Here is a 17,903-nt window from a genome sequence, read left to right on the forward strand (position 1 = left end):
ACATGTGACAGGAGCGATGGAGAGGATATTAATTCAGACTAAGGAGGATGGGGCCAGTTCCACCATACCTCCTCCACAGCCACCCCCCCCCCACCCCCACACACAGTCCCCAAAGATACTGGCCCACTTGCCCAGGTTGGGCTGGATCTTTTATTTCATGTCACATCCTTTCCACTCCCACCACTGTTCTCCAGCCTGAAGCTTCATGGCTTGTGAGGTTCCTGTGGGATCAGCATTTGCCATCCTTCATGATCTGGATGTCCTGTTTGGTTTTTCTAGGATCACAGGAGACAGGAATGAGGCCACCTCCTCAGGAACTGTAACAACGTACCCTTCAGGGACCTTGGCACAGTCCTTCCAGACACCCTGCTGAGCCCTACCCACCCACTCAGTGTACGGTGCAAGGCAGACCCCGGGGTGCCTGGGCACATCTTTTTACAGCTTTTCCCTCTTGCACACCCTCCCCTGGGAGGTTTCAGCTTACTAGGGTTTCAACCACCACTGCATGCTGATGGCTGCAAATCTGTTTCTGGCCCAGACTTCTGTCCTAAACTCCAGCCACATCTCCACTGGGATGTCTTAGAGGCTCAACTGTCCACAGATATCACCTCCCCACAAACCTGCTACACCCCCCTCATCTTGGCACATGGCACCACCAACTGCCCAAGCCCACCAGTTAGAAACCAGCATTTTCTAAGTTAGGACTGCCCTGCTGCTTTCCTGCACATCTGTCTAGAGCACTGTAGCTTCCAAATGCTTTCTTCTCTGCCATGACCTCGCTTAGCTCTGGCCTGCTCAAGGGTCTTTTTTACTGAAGACGTGAGAGCAAAAGGGTGATCTGATATATCAAGGTCATGTTTTGGCCATGACTACCTCTCTACACTCATTTCTTGCTTTCCCCGTATTATCCTTTAAACTTTATACTCCAGCATATCCCACTTGTATTTTCTCATATACAAACTTTCTCTTCTAGAACTTTTGAACTCATTACCTTCCCTTGTTTCTTCATTTTCCTAGCTGATTCTCCTTCTCCATCAGAGCTGGGAAGTGTTCCCTGCCCTTGCCCTGTGCCCACAAAACCCTGTGCATGCCCATCTGATATTGCAGCATTCTAGGCTGCAGTTGGCTAACCATCAGCTTGGCTCTCCCCTTAGACCAACTGTATACCCCAGGAGGCCAGTCATGCTGTTGAGCTTATTATGTTTCCCCAGTGCCTGGCACATAGTAGGTGCTCAATAGATAATTGTTGGCTGGATGAATAAATGAGCAAATAGGTCACCTAGTCAGCTGGGTCAGAACAAGGAAAAGAACCCAGGGTTTCTGCTGCCCTCACTCCCAACCCCCAACAAGCTAAGCCTTCTGCTTGACACCGTGTGCATGGACTACACTTGTGCCCATTCTCTTAGGGGCAAATACTGGAGGATTCTACTCAGCAGGTCAAGTCTCGTTCCTTTCAGACTTGTAGGTCCCAGAGATGGGACCCACATAAGCACAGGGAAAGAGGGGAGTGGACTTACATTCGGGCTAGGCAAAGCTGGCATTCATTGTCATACGTGATCCCGTCAGTGCCGCAGACCGGGTTGAGTGTCTGGGGACATTTTGGAGGTTCCCTCATATGATCACAGATGGGCTGTGAGAGAAGATGGGAGGAAGGGCACAGGGATTCAGAGGCAGTGAGCAGGAACCCAGGGGCTCTGTTTGGAGCCAGAGGGGCCTCTAGGAGGAGCCAGATTCAATAAAGCCCCAGTGTGGGTACAGCAAGTGTGAAACCAACCACTCAGGGTTCCTTGGCATGATTGCTTGTGTGTGTGTGCTTAATCATGTGTGGCTGTGGCTATGGGTACATTAGTGTGTACCTGTGTCTGCTGAGCCCAAGTATGCAGACATCCAAGTGTGTACCTTTATGTATGTGGAGTGAGTATGTGCCCTTAAGCTCCTGGGGGATGTGTTCATATACTCCTCAGGAACCTCTGCTGCTGGCCCCACAGGCCCCCAGGAGATAGAATCACCCATCATTCCCAGGAGGCCCCTCCTCCCCTGGGGCTCCTGAGCCTTAGTCTGCAAGACCTATCTAGTGCCTGGTGTGGGAAGGCTGGAGGAAAAGACAGGGCTTGGGACTTAACTGAGGCTCAGTCTAAAAGGGTTTCAGGCCAGGCCTGAGGTGGGCTCAGAACTGGTGCAGGATGGGATGGAGGCCTGGGATCCGGACAGGGTAGGGGAGGCAGTGCGGTGCAGCAGTGAAGGCCCCGGGCCCTGGGACTTGAGTTACACACTGATGTGGTATGTAAAATTGGATGAGCTACATCTACTCTCTGAACCTGTTTCCTCATTTGCAAATACTCTTTTAAGTAATACTAGTAGTCTTCTCACATAGGGTTAGTTGAAATAATGTATGTGAAGTATTTGGCTCCTTATCTGACATAGAGCAAGTGGGGCTGGATTCTGGTGGATGACAGTGAAGATGCCGAGGCTGCTGGATGGGAAGGTGGCTTTGAGCCTCTCATTATCTATGTGAAGGGAGGGTTGAGGGTCTCAAGGAGGCCAACACCACTGCCTTAGGATCACTGGTGACATCAGGCCCATGGCCAAGGTGGAATCAAGTTCAAGGACAACTTGGTACCTATGCATCAGAGCAAATGGATGGATGATGGGGTGTGGTTGGGGGAGGCTGGCTTCTCCACAGGGCCGTTCAGTGTGCCAGGGTCACCTCTTTGGCCTGTACCCTGTGGCCTGTCCGTCTGCACCATACAAGCAGAGAGTGCACCTGATCCTGCTGCGCCTGGGCAGGGGGATCTCACTGCTGGCAGGGCCTTGTAGATCAGATCAGGACAGATCCCTCCAGGGCTTTGATGTCTCTTTTGGGACTTTGGCAAAGGGGCTGGACCTGCTCAGCCTGGAGGGGCTGACCTGGGGAACACACAGGCTCAGGAGACCACCCTGGCCACCGTGGAGCCATGGGGGTTATCTGAGCAAGGGTGTAAAGGAAAAAACCACTAGTTTTCCAGCGTGGATGGGAGGGCTCCCCTCTACAGAGGGAGGGCCAGAACAGCAGCCCCAGGGCCAGAACTGCAAGCAGCTGTCTTACCATTCTGGAGAAGACAGGCTCTTCTGCTGACACTGGCACATCTGAAAAGCAAAACAGCAAGAACTAGGTGATACTGATTCTAGGCCCCAGATCTAAGTACCTGAGGACCTGTGCAGGTGCACTTCTTCCCAGGACCTGTTCCAAACACTATCCAATCTCAGATTCTTCAAGGAAAGGTAGTAAGTAACCAGACAATGGGGCTCCCAGAAAGCTGATGTGACCTTGGGTTACATGAACAGAGACAGAAAATCCAGAATTAGGAACAATCTAGCCTGTTCCTTAGTCAAATTCCAGTGGAATTACGTCCCATATAATAATAAAAATAACAGTTCATTAGCATGTGTCAAGCATGGAGAATACATGATCTTACTGCTCTTCACACCTCTCTCACTAGTATGTAACAGGAAGGAAAGGAGCTGGCAGTGGATGCTGTGGTCTGCTACCTGCAGGTCTGTGGTCCCACCGGCAGGGCTGAGGCAATCATTTCCTCTGCTGCCAAGAGCATTGGTCACTCACAGGGAGTCCCTCCCTAGGTATTACCCTCAGAATGGAGCTTCGTCCCTCAAGGTCACATCCCCTACCCAGGTACAATGGCCCAAACCCCTCATCTCTGTTCAGAACAATGCTGAAGGGCTTCCCCAGCTCCAAAGCTCCCCCCAGGATCATTGGAGGCCTCTGTTGCACTGCATTGCAGTCAACTTGTCTCTTCCCTCATGGGCGTTACCCCCATGCGTACTCCCCCATAAACTGCATGCAGATCTGACTCTGTTTCCTGGGGAGATCAACTAACCCATAAAGAAGGCTCAGAGGTAGAGCAATGCAGTTTTGTTGAAGTGGAGAGCTGGGATTTGCACATGGGTCTGTCACTCCCCAACCTGGCTCTTTCCACACACACAGGTGTGCCTCATGGCCCCTCAAGTTCTGGATGAATTGCTTACAGGACCTGAGCAAATCATGCTGTGACTGGCCAGTGTGATGGGTGGATGAGGGAGGGAACAGGAGCCATGTGGTAATCCCACAGGTGGAAGGAAAGGTGTTTATGTAAATTGGAGAAGGGCAGGATGCTTCCTCAAATCTCTAGGGACTGTCTTGAGACCAAGGGAGAGATGAGCTCTTCTCAACCTCCTAGGGCAGAGCCCATCTATACAAGGAGTCTTCAGGGAGGCAGGTTTGGGTTCCAGAATGTTCTCTCAAAGGCGGCTGTGCCTCAGTGAAGGGGGCCTTCTCAAAGTGGAGAGTTCTCCATCACTAGAGGTATACAAGGCACTGTGGTTTTACCTTCTCTTAGGAATGCTATTACAAGAGATTTCCAAGGTGGAGAGGGGAAAGGGAGCCGAAAGTAAGTGACCTCTGGTGTGGTCATTTATAGGGAACTGTTCCACACGTGGGAAATGTAGGCCAGCTCCCACTTGGAAAAGCCAGTGGGTGCGAGGTTCGGCAGGCAGGACCCACGCCCATGGACAGGTTCTCCTGTGGGGAATCAGGCCTGCATTGTACCTAGGCTGCTATGAGACTTGCTTTTGCTAAAACTCCCTCACCCTGGATTGAAGCAGCAAATGTTTACTGAGTATCTTTAACTTCCTAAAGTCTGTGCTAAACCTCCCAAGTATGGAGTGTAACTAGTTTAACCACTTTCCCCCTTGAGCTGTACCATCCTTCTCTTTGAAGTAATTAGCAGTATTCTACCCTTTGTTGTCTGTAAAAGGTAATCACCTACAGTGAACCTGCACATAGTAAATGAGGACCATCTTCTATGTAATGTGCCCAGAAAAGCAATAAAAGCCTGTCCAGGCAGGGGTCGGCTCTCTCTCTTGGGCTCTCTCTAGCCCTCTCTCCCTTAGAGAGTGGCCATGCCGTCCCTTTTTCTCCACGGGATTTCTGTAGTCCATGTGTATTTGTATATTGCAGCCACAGCACAGGATCCTGCTGGCCAGGATCTGCGTCAGTCATTAAGCCTGCTATTGGGGCATCTAAATGCATATCTAGCCTTGTCTCCACACTGCCCCCAAACCCTTCCTTCCAGGTCATAATTGCCAGAACTGGAAATGATCAAATGTCCTTCAACGGAGAATGGATAAACTATGATACACACATACAGTGGGATACAGCTTAGCAATAAAAATGAGCAAACAACTGATAATGCAACAACATGGCTGAATCCCAAAGCATGCTGAGCCAAAGAAGCCAGATATAAAAGACTACATACTGTGTAGATGGGGCGCCTTGGGCCAAGGTCAAGGGCAGCCTGGGGGTAAAGGAAACTTTCTCTGTGACATTCTAGAATAATCTATGGTAGAATAAAGAGCAGTGGTTGTTGATTCTGGGGATGGGGTCGGGGTGGGGATTGACTGATGTGGAAATTTCTCTCTCTCCCTTTTTTGACAGAAAGAGAAATTTCCTATATATTGATAGGGGTCTGGGTTACACAGTTACATGCAGTGTCAAAAATCGTTGAATAATAATCTCCAGGGCAGGACAGACTGTTAGCTGGGTCGAGAATCTCAGGTGTGGCACCAGCCTACCCCTGCCGTCTCTGTGGTTCTGTGGGGGGAGGGTTCAGAGAAGGGACAATGGCCTCTGCTCGCCTTGATGCCAAACACTTCAGTTCCTCCCAGTATATCACTGGAGCCTTTCCAGCTGCTGTCCCCGTGCTGGAGCTCAGAGGGAGGGAGTCTGATGGAGATGGGTGGGGAACAGAATTGGAGCTCACAGGAAGACATGCCCTTCAAAGGCACTTGTCTTTCTTGATTCTGCTTCTTGAGCAAGTCTGGCACTGCCTCACAGACCTTCCTCAGAGCCACTGTCAGAAAAGCAAGCTTCTTCTGGTTGGACTCAGAAAAAAAAGAAAAGGAAAGGAAAAAAAAATCATTGAATACAATTCATTGAGAGGTAAGGTTTGTGCATTCCATGGTAACTGTTAGGGGACCAAAAAGTGCATGAAAAAATATAAAGCCCTTCCATGGCTGCCTGTCATGGTCGCTAAGCTCCTTCGTTTCATGTTTAGGGCACCGCACAAGCTGCTGCCACGCGTCATCCTGGCTCTCTTCATAGTACCCCTCTCCCCGTCCCTGCTATTCCTCTCAGCCTGCTCGTCCTGGGACAGGCTCTGCTTTGGCTCGTACTGTTCCCTCTGCCCAAACGGTGTCCTTATTCCCCTTCTCCTCCTGTTGACTCATAGCCTTTTTTCAAGGCTCAGATGCACATTCCAGAGCAGCTTTCCCTCATGTCCCCCAGGGTTTCCTGAGCAGGCTGGGATATAGGCGTCTGTTTTAGTTTGTTTGGGTTGCTCTGACAAAAATAGCACACGCTAGGTGGCTTATAAAAAACAAACACTGGGGGGCACTTGAGATCTTGCTCCCCAGCCTACGCTGTCAGTTTGGCTCAAATACACTCTTATTAACAATTAAAAAAAAATTAACAATAGAAAAGCAAACATTTTTCACAGTGGTAGAGACAGGAAGTTCAAGATCACTAGCAGATTTGGTGACTGGTAAGGGCTCTCTCCCTGGTTCATAGCCAGTGCCTTTTGACTGTGTTCTCAGTGGTGGAATGGTCTAGGGAGCCCTTTGGGGTCTCTTATTTGATAAGGGTACTAATCTGATTCAGGAGGGCTCCGACCACAGGACCTACCTTCTAATACCATCACCTTGGGGGTTAGCACTTCAGCATATGAATTTGGGGTAGAGGGCACAAACATTCAGACCATATCAGCTTCTTCCATGCCACCACGTGCTGTCCCAGTGGGTCACTCCTGCCATCCTATGGGCCTGAGCTCCTTGGGGCTCTCTTGTCTTCACCTCCATGTGGCAATGCCCCCACATGGCAATGTCGAGTACATTGTGGGGAAGAGTTCAGAACCCTGTGGTGTCAAGAGTTTCTTCCTGGAGGACGTGGGAAGAAGTTGTATTTACGTCCAGGCTGCCCTTGACCTTGGCCCAAGGTATTACCTCCTCACTCAGCCATGGCAGGAATCTGAAATGGTCTTCAGGGCAGGCCTCCTCAGTGTTCCCTGTAGGAGAAGTCCTCAGGGAAAGGAAGCCAGGCTGGGAGTAAGCAGGCTGTGCTGGGCCAGAGGCCCAGACCCATTCTTTGAGGCCTCAGCCTCTGAGTCTGTGTCCCCAGCCGGGGAAGTGGGATTGGGACTGGCCATGAGGTCAATGGCCTTGATGTCCTGCCAGGCCTTGTCCTGTAACACCATAGCTTTGTCCAGGTGGGTCTTAAGTAGTCTCCCTGTTTCCCCCTTTAGTCTGTCTTCAACAGTAACCAGAGTGATCCTTTTACCGTATAACTTGGCTCAAAACCCTTTAGTGCCTCCCATTTCACTCAGAGGAAAACCCAATTCATTTTGGCCTTCGAGGCCTTACCTACTATAATTGCTGGTTGCTTCTATTACCTCCCCTCCCATCACGCTGAAACCTGTCTCTCACTCCCCAGCAACTGGCTTCCTTGCCAGACCTCAAACACTCCAGGCAAGCTCCCACCTCAGGGCCTTTGCACTGCCTGTTCCCTCTGCCTGGAACCTCATCCTTCCAGATATTCACATGGCTCACTCCCTCACCTCCTTCAAGCTTTGTTCAAACATTAGCCTCTGAGGGAAAACTCTGCTGATTTTTGATTACACCCCCCTCTCAGTCTCCATCACCCTGCTCCATGTTTTTTCCCTTAGCCTATATCATCTTCTAACATACTGTTTAACATATATTACACCTATCTTGTTTGTCTATTTCCCCCACCATCGCCCACTGGATTTAAGCTTCGTCAGGAAGTTCTTTCTTTGTTTTGCTCATAGATCTGTCTTAAAGGCCCAGAACAATGCCTTATACTCAGCAGGTGTGGGACTGCTGAGGTGACCCAGCCCCTGAGGAGGCCCCACTCCAGCTGCACATGGTCAATCCAGGGCAAATGCCCCCAGGAAGAGGGCTCCCATGCGCTCACATGGCTGCTGTCAGTCCCGCAGCACTAGCCTGCCAGAGTAGTTGAAAGCTCAGAGGACCCAGGCCAGGCTTCTCTCAGGACCCACCACCCTGTAGCCAGCAGACTTTCCTGTCATCTTGGAGATGGGCCTGCTCCTTTCTACCTCCCTGATCTCTAGCCCAGTAGTTGCTCAGTGCAGACTTGAACTAGAACAACCTCCTACTTTACAGCTGGAGAAATGTAGGCCCAAGAGGGGAAAGGATTTTTGCAATTCTTGGCCAGAGTCAGGAATTGAACCTAGATTTCCTCTTTCCTAGTCCAGGGCTTTCCCCACCCTTGGTGGAGGGGTGCAGAAAAAAGTCATATGCAGCCCATGAAAACTGAGGACTCAGGGCGCCCTAAGGGTGCCCCTACTCCCAGCTCACCTACCCAAGCCAAGCCGCAGAGAATCCAAGCTCTGCCAACTCACCCCTGTCTACAGTGAGGAAGGCAGCCAAGGCTAGGACAACCACCCATGGATGGACGGCCATGCTGCTCCTGGGCTGAAGTGGACTCCGCTAGTGGTGGCCTGGGCCAGGAGGAACACAGGGGGCCTATTTATAGTGCTGATCCCTACCCTTATCTTATCTGGGGCCAGATGGAAAGGCTAGGAGTGTCACCCAGAGTTAATCTCTGCACTCTGGCATCTGGAGAGAGCTTTCTTTGGGCAGGGGTGCTGAGCTGGGGTGGGGTGGGACTATGGGGTTGGCACATTTTCAGAGTGAGGAGATGTTTGAACAATTTGCAAAGCTAATGCCAGTCTGAGGGCTGGAGCAAGAGGGAGAGGGAGATTTAAGTAGAAAAAGAAAAACAGAGAAACCAAGTCAGAAGACAGAGAGAGAGAGAAAAGGCAGATCAGAAAGAAAGAAAAAAAAAGCAGCAACTGGAAGGTGGCAGGAGGCAGAGGAAAGGGGCTGCAGTCATGGAGTCCTTTCCTTGTGCCTCTACCAACCAATTTTGTGACCCCAGAAAAGCTACTTTTTAAACTGGGCCTCAGGGTATCCAGGCACAAAATGGGAGTGGAAATTCTGGCTCTGTCTGCCTTACGTAGTGCTGCTGGGAAGACGAGAGCCGTGACAGTAGGTGGGAAAATGTCTTGCAGAGTATGAAATGAGGCATAGAGGTAAACAGACATGTTTTCTTTATTTCTTTCTGTTTCTCTTCATCATGAGGAAGGCACAATGGATGGAGGGGGAAAAGGGCAAAATAAAACAAGGAAGATGCCCTCATGATGTGCACATATTGTTTGTCCATTTGCATTTTAATGGATTAAATGCTGAGAAGATTCTTTTCAAGAAAAATCAATATCTCAAACACACCATATTTATGCAATATATATGAATGAGCTATTTGGTTGTCTGCTTTCAAAGAGTTTCTGATTTATTAAAAGAGGAACAAAATTAGATTTACATGTGTATTTCTCTAATTCATTTAGATCAGTGATTATCTGCTCCATTTGCAGATTACACTTCCCAGGGAAGAATTTAGAACTACATAAGCAGGGTTTCCCTCAAAATTATTTGAATAAAAATTTCAGTGTTTTTTTTTTTTTAATCTTTTTATTAGCCCTGGCCAGGTAGCTCAGTTGGTTAGAGCCATCATCCCAGTATGCCAAGGTTTCGAGTTAAATCCGTCATCAGGATGCGTACAAGAATCAACCAGTGAATACATGAATAAGTGGAACAACAAATCGATGTCTCTCTCTCCCTTTTCCTCTGTCTCTCCCCCTTCCTCTCTCTTTCTAAAGTCAATAATTTAAAAAAATAAAGTAAAACCTTTTTATTTAGAAAGATTTCAAACTTACAAATAAGTTACGAGAATAGTTAAATGAGTCAATGGAAAGGATTCTTATTCAAGAATAACTCCTTTGGGGGGCCCCAGGCAGCCAGATAGTCACCCCTGCAGACCAATAGAAGCCCAGGTCTGCAGCCTAGCCCAGCCCAACCCGAGGTCCATGACTCAGCTTCGAGATCCTCCTGCCCCTCAGGAACCTACATGGCCATCAAATACCTCAGAGGCAGGTGGCAGCTGTCCTCCCATTACTTAACCAGGCACAGCAAATATTTGATGATAATTTCCTGTCCTAGAGCAAGAACATTATCTGATAAAGAGAAGGGAACTTTAAAAGTCATCAAGGTCCTGTTTCCCTTCTTTTACTCAGGCCTTACTCTAGCAGCCCCACCAGGAAGTCACTCATCCTCCAGCCATGAGGAGCTCCCTCCCTACCAATTGCATTGTTGGATGGCTTTGAACAGAGTCCTTCCTCATACAAGAGGTGGCTTCCCTGAGACTCCATGCTTCTGGGATGCTGTGAGAGCCCAAGAGAGACCCCTGATACAAGCCAGACCCCAGGTGGCGGGCCTGGGTCAGAGTGCTTGGTGAGTCTCTGGCAAAGGGCCAAGGCTGTCTCCTTCCAACCTGAGCCAAGATCTCCCTTATAATCTCCCTGCTCTGGCTTCTCTGGGGTGGAGAGAAATACAGGGAGAGAGTTCTTGACAGGAAGTGAGGCGATCTGGGGTCATTCGTTGCTTCAACAAACATTATTGTGTCTACTTTATTCTGTGCACTGTTCTAGCCACCAGGGATTCAGCTGTGAATAAGTCCCTGTCTTTAAGGAGCTTATATTCTAGTGACAGACAACAAATAAACATAAAGTAAACACATGAGCCCTGGCTGGTGTGGCTCAGTGGATTGAGTGCCTGCCTGTGAACCAAAAGGTCACGGGTTCAATTCCCAGTCAGGGCACATGCCTGGGTTGCAGGCCAGGTCCCCAGTTGCAGGTGTGTATCTCTTGAACATCGATGTTTCTGTTTCTTTCTCCCTCCCTTCCTCTCTCTAAAAATGAATAAGTAAAATCTTTAAAAAAATATTTAGAAAAAAATAAAATAAACACATAGTATGTTGTATAGAAGAGAAATTAAGTGGTAGAAGGTGAGAAAGTGGCAAAAGGGGAGGAGGCAGCTCCTTTAGATAGTGACACATGAGCAGGAAGGAGCAAGTCCTGCAGAGACCTGGGTGAAGAGCCTGCTTAGCTGAAGAACTGCAAGTGCAAAGGCCCTGGGATAGGAACAAGCCTGGCATGCTCAGAAAGCAAATATCAAAGAGTCCACTATGGCTAGACTAGAGTGAACAAGGAATTGAGTAGCAGGAGGTGAGGGCCAGCTCATGCTCAGGTCCCAGCTCAGCCACCAACTTGGGTGATCTGGGTGCGTCGTTTCCCTCTCTGGGCCTGCCCATGTGCTCCCATCTGAGAAGTGGGCACACTGCTACACACCAACACCAGCCTGAGTCCCGGGGCAGCTGCAAGGGCTTGAGGAAGGAGGGTGTGAGGTGGAACATGTGTAGCTACTGTGATGCCAAGGAGGTGCCTTGATTCCCCAATCCTTCCTAGAAGTAGGCAGAGTGCTAGGATCAATATAGTAAGAACAGAGATGCCCTAAAACTGGGCTGGAGCGGGGGAGCAGGTGATTCCTCCATCTCCAGCTCCACGTCAGAGTGAAGGATGGGACATGTGAGCTGGCAAAGCCAACACTCCCGAGCCTCACCCAGTAGCCTTCATGCTGCCTGCCAAGGCTTGGACTGGTGCCCAGCTCTTCCAAGAAATACAGCTTCTCCTTGATAAGGATGATGCAGAATCCATTAGGTCTGAGTCACAAGCCCTGCTGATAGGAGGAGGGAACAGTGGCCTTGTTTGGCTCAAGCAGGCCTGGGTCTGCCAGATGGCAGAGACAACATGATCATCTTGCCCCTGGACTATGCCTGGCCCCTCAGCCCACATTCTGTTCCACCCTTCCTCCAGCCGTAAGTGTCCCCACCTGCCCATATACCTGCTATGAGCAGCCCAGGTGTGGGCACCCACTCTGGGGAGGCCTGGTCTGGGCACAGCCTATCCCACAGCCTGTGCTGTCCTGGACTCCTCAGCACTCCATGTCCCAGTTCTGGACACTTCCCATTCTGCCTGGTCCAAGGCTGCAGTGCCCCATGATGGCAGTGAGAGGAAGGGACACCCCTCTAATTTGATATCATCTTTGTTTGGGATCTGACTACAAGGAGGACTCGGGGATGGAAAAGACTGAAGTCATTCCTCCATGGGGATACCCACTCTGTTATTCAATGGACACTTACTGAGCTCCTACTGTTGGGTACCAGTCAGTGTGCCAGGTCCTGGGGGCCATAGAGATGAGTGAGAAACAGACCCCTGTGCTCAAGGAGCTTGCAGTTCACAGTGGTGGGGAGGAGGCATGGACACATGGACATGAACAGGTATTTATAAAATGCTGTGGTTAGAGCAGTGATAGAAATTGTGATAGAGATATTTATGGACACTCACAGATGCTTACTCAATATGTCTAAAAGTCAACTTACCCACCCAAAGATGCCCTACCTCCCACTTCCCTGATCTGGGTGGACAGCACCACTATCATCTAGGTGCCCTGGGCATCACTCTGAACTTCTCCCATACTTCTTCATTTGGGGAATCAGGTCGTACTGATTTCACCTCCTCTCTGTCTCTCACATCCATCACCTCCCACATTGCTCTCTCCTTCCTTACTCATATTGTCTCCCTGTCTAAGGTCTCACCACCTCAAATTCATCCTCCATTCCACTTCCAAAGCAATCTTTCTGAAATGCAAGAATAACTGATAATCCCTCTGCTTAATAATATTCAATTATTATATTGTTGGTCAATTCAATTAAAGTTATTCAATCTCTGTTGACTCAAGGATGAAAACCAAACTCCTTGGTATGGCATACACATTCCTCTATGACTGCCTTTGCTGGCCTCTCTAACTTCATCTGTGGCCACTTAACCCTTCACTCTCTTAGACAGAACCACCCACCAGGCCTTTATGCCTCCCAGCCTTTGCTCATGCTGCACCCTCTGCCTGGCGTGCCCCTCTATCACCTCCTTCAGGCTCTTTTCCCGGGACCTGAGCCCACCCCATTTTGGGCCCCTCATCTTTACAGACATCTGTCCTATCTGCACCTGTAATGCTCTGTGACTTTTTCTTGCTTATGTGAATATCTCCCATACTTCTTTAGAGCAAGAGAGTGAGAGGACATCTGGTTCACCTCGTATCCCCAGTATTCCGCAAAGGAGCTGGCCCGCGTGTGTTGACTATATGAGTACATCCTGGACTGAATACAGCTTTAGGGCAGGAAGAAGCCCAACTCCACATTCTCAGTCAGCTGGACTTGAGGACCAGACTGGGCTTCAGCTGGCTCAGTAGGTCCAGTCGCTTCTTAGTCTATGTATGCTGTGTCCATATGAGAACAGAGGTGGAACTCTATTCCAAGGACCATATTTTTATAGTTTTTGGCCCATCTGGTTGGGACCCCAAGAATCCAGCATCTTCTCCAAGACCTAGATGTGGTGCTTCAGCCCAGAAGCCATCCCAAGCCTATCTGTAGGGCTCAAAGACATCAACAGCTTTAGTACCTAACTTCTATCCCAGTGCATGGAATCCTGGCTTGATCATCATCAACTAGGAGAAATTTTTAGGCCATTCTTTACCGTAGGAGTGACCTGGGATCACAAGAGATCTGGTATCCTGGGGCCATGTGTCATCTAAGCAGTTCCATTCATAGGCACAGCTCAGAGCTCAAGTCCTCTGGGCTTACATTTGAAAGAAATAGAACAAAGGCTCATGAGACACTCTTTCTCCCCTCCCAGAGCTCTAATGGTCTAGAAAAATGACTGTAGGTCACTATGGCCAAGTGCAATGTGACACCAGCCCGGACTATTATTAACTATGATAGAGTTCATGGGTTGCCAGCAACAGAAACAGAGTCTTGCCAATTTAAGCAGAATAAGAATTTTCCAGAAGGGTCTGTGGTTGTCTTAGGTTTAACTCACTCAGGAGCAGACCCTGATATATTAGATTCCAAGTAATTTTCTGGGAGACGATCCTGGGAAGCAGTGGTAAGGAAGTGAGAATAAGTAAGGCAGAGAAGGGAAGGGAACCAATATTGTACATTTCTGAGGTTACCATTGTGGGAAGCCTGGCTGCAGTCCTACCAGGGATGGCTGGGACACTGCATGGAACACATCTCAGTTATCCCCACTGAGGGGTGAGGGAGCTGGGGTACACATCCACCAACTCCCATCAGTCACTCAAAGTGCAAAGGGAGTTAAGGCACTACTGGCCTGCCTCTCTGGTGTTCCTGGGTATCCAGAGAAAGCTCTCAGCCAAAGGACTTCAAGGGTGTGGGTGGAAGTGTGGATATGCATAGGAAGGGTGAATGTCAAGAAGATGTGGGTGGGACACTAATAGGGCCTGCTGCCAGAGCTGCACAAAAAAATTAAATTATAATCTGAAGAACTAGGCCCAAGAAAGCACTGGTCCCCCCAAGCATAGCAAGAGTCATGTGTCTACTTCCTGAGTAGGGAAGATAATACATTTTCACGGACAGTCCCACAAAGATTGTATTCCATGGGGGAAAGTAGGTCTCCAAAGCACACTGTTACCCGAAGAAGGGTCAATGTTGCTGGTCATACAAAAGCCACAGATGTCACAAAATCTTCCCCATATGCTAATCCCTCACCCGTGGGATGGATTTACTCACAGGAGCCCAGGGCTTCCTAGGCTGGACCAATTAGGGACCCACAAAGTTGCCTGGGTATGGGAGTGCTGCTCATAGTAACAGTGCCCAGGTTCATGTGGGTCAGTTGGAGTGCAGAATGCTGGCCACCCTCTGGCCTGGGCAGTTGCCTTAGGGGTCAGTGGGGAGAGCATGGTGCCATCAGATCCTGGGCTCTGGAGTCTGGAGATCCTGCCTGTGGGACCTCGTGAGACAGATTAGTAAACCAGGACAAGTGGACTAAGGAAACTGAGTTAAATGGCCAAGTCATTTACAGCCACCTAGTAAATAAAAAAATCCTTTCTTCCCTAACCAAGGACACTTAGGAGTAAATGATTTATACTTTTCCTCCCCAGCCAGAGAGTAAATATTACCCTACTCAGGGAGATAGATAACAGAAATCCCATTAGTGCCATTTGTGCCAACCACACCCAAGGACAAATGACATCAGGGGAATAAATCTCATTTTGGCACATCAGTGCAAAGCTGATGAATATTTTATTAAGGTTCTCCCCTAAGACCTTCCCTAAAATTCCCATCTTTAGAAAACAGAGAAGGACCCTCAAGAAAAAGACCCAGTGTAGGCTCCCTCTGGAGCACACCTACAACCTTTTTCCCTCTCAGGCTTGGATTTGCTTTTCTCTATATTAAACTTTAAGGGTTCCCATGAGGCTTGCAACCAGGGGAGCAATGGGCAGCAGTGGCTCATTCTGGGCTAACCCCCTGAACCTGTCTCCAAGTGCCCCCCCACTTTTTTATTTCCAAGGCTCCCTTTTTTTTTCTGACTATTCAGTGAGCTAACAGCAGCCCCGCCTGCACTCAGTTCTTTCTTATAACATTTCTAAGGAGCCAAAACAGCCCTGCCTTGGCTTTCTCCTGTTGCTTCTTCTACCCTAACACCCTTCCTTTGCTTCACTGTCCTGAGCTTTTATAAACATACTCTCAAAATCATCTGGACTCATGTTGTAACATCTTCCCTGCACAGTCAAGAACCCACACACTACTGTCCCAGCCCCTTTCCGGTAACACTTGGTCAAGTCATTTCACCTCTGAGCCTCAGTTCCTCGTTGGTGACAGGGCAACCACAGGTGGTTGTGTGGAATGTGCTCATCTCCAGGGGACACAGTCCATGCCATACCTAATTGATGCTGTAGTGTCCAGTGAATTGGAGTGGTGGCAGGTAAGGCATCCAGCATCCTTAGCGGCAACCTCCACAGGCCATGCAACATGCTCACGGGATCCAGAGCTTTGTTCCCAACCTCCCACCCCCATGTGTCTCTTTGGGGGCTGCTGTCACACTCTCCCGAGGTCACATTCAGTCCTAGATGTATTCCTATCGTCTGCTGCTACAGCCAGGCTTACTACGCTCAGTCAGATTGCAGTAAGCTTGCATCACCCCAACTTCGTGGACTGAAAAACCTGAGAGAGCTTCTCCACAGCTCCCTTCAATGTACAAAAGACCCAAGGGGAGACTCTGATTGTACTGTTAAGTCATGTGCTCATCTCTTGGACCAATCAATATGGCCGAGAGATTGAGCTTTGATGGTTGGCCAGGCTGGGGTCACCTGCACCTGTTGTTGCCAAAGCAGCAGGATAATGCAGTTAGTGACCATTTGGCCTGGAAAAGGTAGGACCTAAGAACCCCAAAGGCTAAAGGCTTCAGTGCAGGTCGTGGGAGTCCTCAAAATTCTTCCCTCCTCTCAGTGTGCCCCTTGTGGTGTTCATGCCTTCTGGAGACAGTTGTGCTCACTCCCAGCCGGGAGCTGTCAGCAGCCCATGGGCATTGGTCCAGACAAGTGAGGGAGGGTCCAGTTCTCAGGCTCAAAGACACTTGATAAATATTTGTTATGCTTCAGTGTTGATAAGTGGGCCTCAGGCTTTGTCTTTCCCTCCCTGGTGATTGTCTCTTGCCCAGCTCTGCAAGCTACCCAAAGACCCCTGCTGCCCTCCCTGTGTGAGGGGTGTGGCCTGGGCCAATCCTGCCCACCTCTTCCTTCCCAGCTTGGAGGAGTCCTTGGACCCTCACCGGGACACCATCCTCTTGATGCTGTTCAGCCCTTCCTTTCTATCCCTTCCTCTCTAGAATTCCAAGGTCCTACAAGGATTTGGGGTCCCTCTCAGGAGGGGCAAGGCTAAAGAGACACTGGCGAGAGAGAAAAAGCAGGGTTCTGGAGCAGGCCTGCTCCTGTTTTTATCAAGACTCTGCCGCTTACCAGCTGTGTGACCTTGGGTAATCCTAAATCTCTCTGAGGGCTAGTTGCCTCTTTTATAAAGCAGGATAACAAACAATAACTACTTGACAGAATTAAGGGGATAATTTTTCTTAAGTGCTGTAACCAAGCTTCTGGCACACACAGAGCACTTCCTTAAGGCGGCTATGATAGGGGCACTTAAGAGTTAAAGATTTTAACCTTAGTTGATAAGCTTAAGTGATTAGTGAATGTGGAAAGCCATTATTCCAAGAACTGAGATGCATGACTCCAGGAGGTGACAGCAATTCAATCCTTGTGCTCCAGGGCATCTGCAAGCCATGGAGATGGCATCTGAGCCATTGTGTCCCAAGAAGGGAATACCTGAGATGCAGGTAAAGGATTGTTGATCAACAGATAAAGAAGTGCTAGGAAAATCTCCTCTGGACTGTGACTCTCATCCGATTAACCTGTTCCCCAAGCCCCTCACCTACCCTTTCTTCTCCTTATAAAAAGGCCTGCTTGAGATGAGATATTAAGATGGTTTTTGAGGGTACATAACCTGCCATCTCAGATCTCTGGCCATCTGAAAATAGCACCCATAAAGGTTCAATCTTTGTCTCTATGAATTGGTTCTGGTGGAGTCAGGCAGCACGAACACCGACTTTTTCAGTTTCAGCTATGGTGGCCGTTGTGGTCATGTGGACCGGTTTGGTGCAGGAGGGAACCTTTAGAGTGCCTGATCTCCTCCCCCTCCCCATCAGCACCACCTCCTGCAAAACCTGAGGAACATCCCCAGGTGGCAGGGAGCTTCTCACTTTTGCGTTCACCATGCTAGAGGTTTCCACCATCCTCAGGGGCCAAACCCTTGGACCATCAGATACATTCAAAGGTCCACTGGGGCTTTGTTTCCTGTTCTCACCCTCTTGCTGCCTGTTGAGTCTCTCAGAGCTAAGAGCTGAGATATCTTTTCAACCCTGCCCTACTCCTGGCCTCCTTGGAGGGGGCCTGTCATGGAGCAGACACCACCAACCCCCCCGTCCCCACCAGGGCCTTTCCTTCCCCTGAAGAGCTGAACAGATGACTCCGAAAGC

The 17,903-nt window shown here is 49.4% G+C and overlaps 2 protein-coding genes across 2 annotated transcripts in view; one reads left to right on the forward strand and one right to left on the reverse strand.

Moving 5' to 3' along the window:
* The window catches only part of BAG1 (BAG cochaperone 1), a 75,001-nt gene that overhangs the window by 16,890 nt on the left and 40,208 nt on the right, over positions 1-17,903 (forward strand). The window lies entirely within an intron of this gene.
* Positions 117-8,590, reverse strand: SPINK4 (serine peptidase inhibitor Kazal type 4). The gene is made up of 4 exons (XM_045195272.3): positions 8,469-8,590; positions 3,086-3,126; positions 1,518-1,630; positions 117-275 (listed from the first exon to the last, which is right to left on the reverse strand). The coding sequence occupies exons 1-4, from the start codon at positions 8,527-8,529 to the stop codon at positions 230-232; spliced, it is 261 nt and encodes an 86-aa protein (XP_045051207.2). The 5' UTR covers positions 8,530-8,590; the 3' UTR covers positions 117-229.

The sequence above is a fragment of the Desmodus rotundus genome, chromosome 1, assembly GCF_022682495.2.
Source record: "Desmodus rotundus isolate HL8 chromosome 1, HLdesRot8A.1, whole genome shotgun sequence".
Taxonomy (NCBI): domain Eukaryota; kingdom Metazoa; phylum Chordata; class Mammalia; order Chiroptera; family Phyllostomidae; genus Desmodus; species Desmodus rotundus.

Coding starts and splice junctions, on each gene's coding strand:
- SPINK4 (XM_045195272.3), bottom strand. CDS start 8,529: ATGGCCGTCCATCCATGGGTGGTTGTCCTAGCCTTGGCTGCCTTCCTC. Junction 3,127..8,468: donor CTTCCTCACTGTAGACAGGG/GTGAGTTGGCAG, acceptor TTTGCTTTTCAG/ATGTGCCAGTGTCAGCAGAA. Junction 276..1,517: donor CAGCTTTGCCTAGCCCGAAT/GTAAGTCCACTC, acceptor CTGTGATCCTAG/AAAAACCAAACAGGACATCC.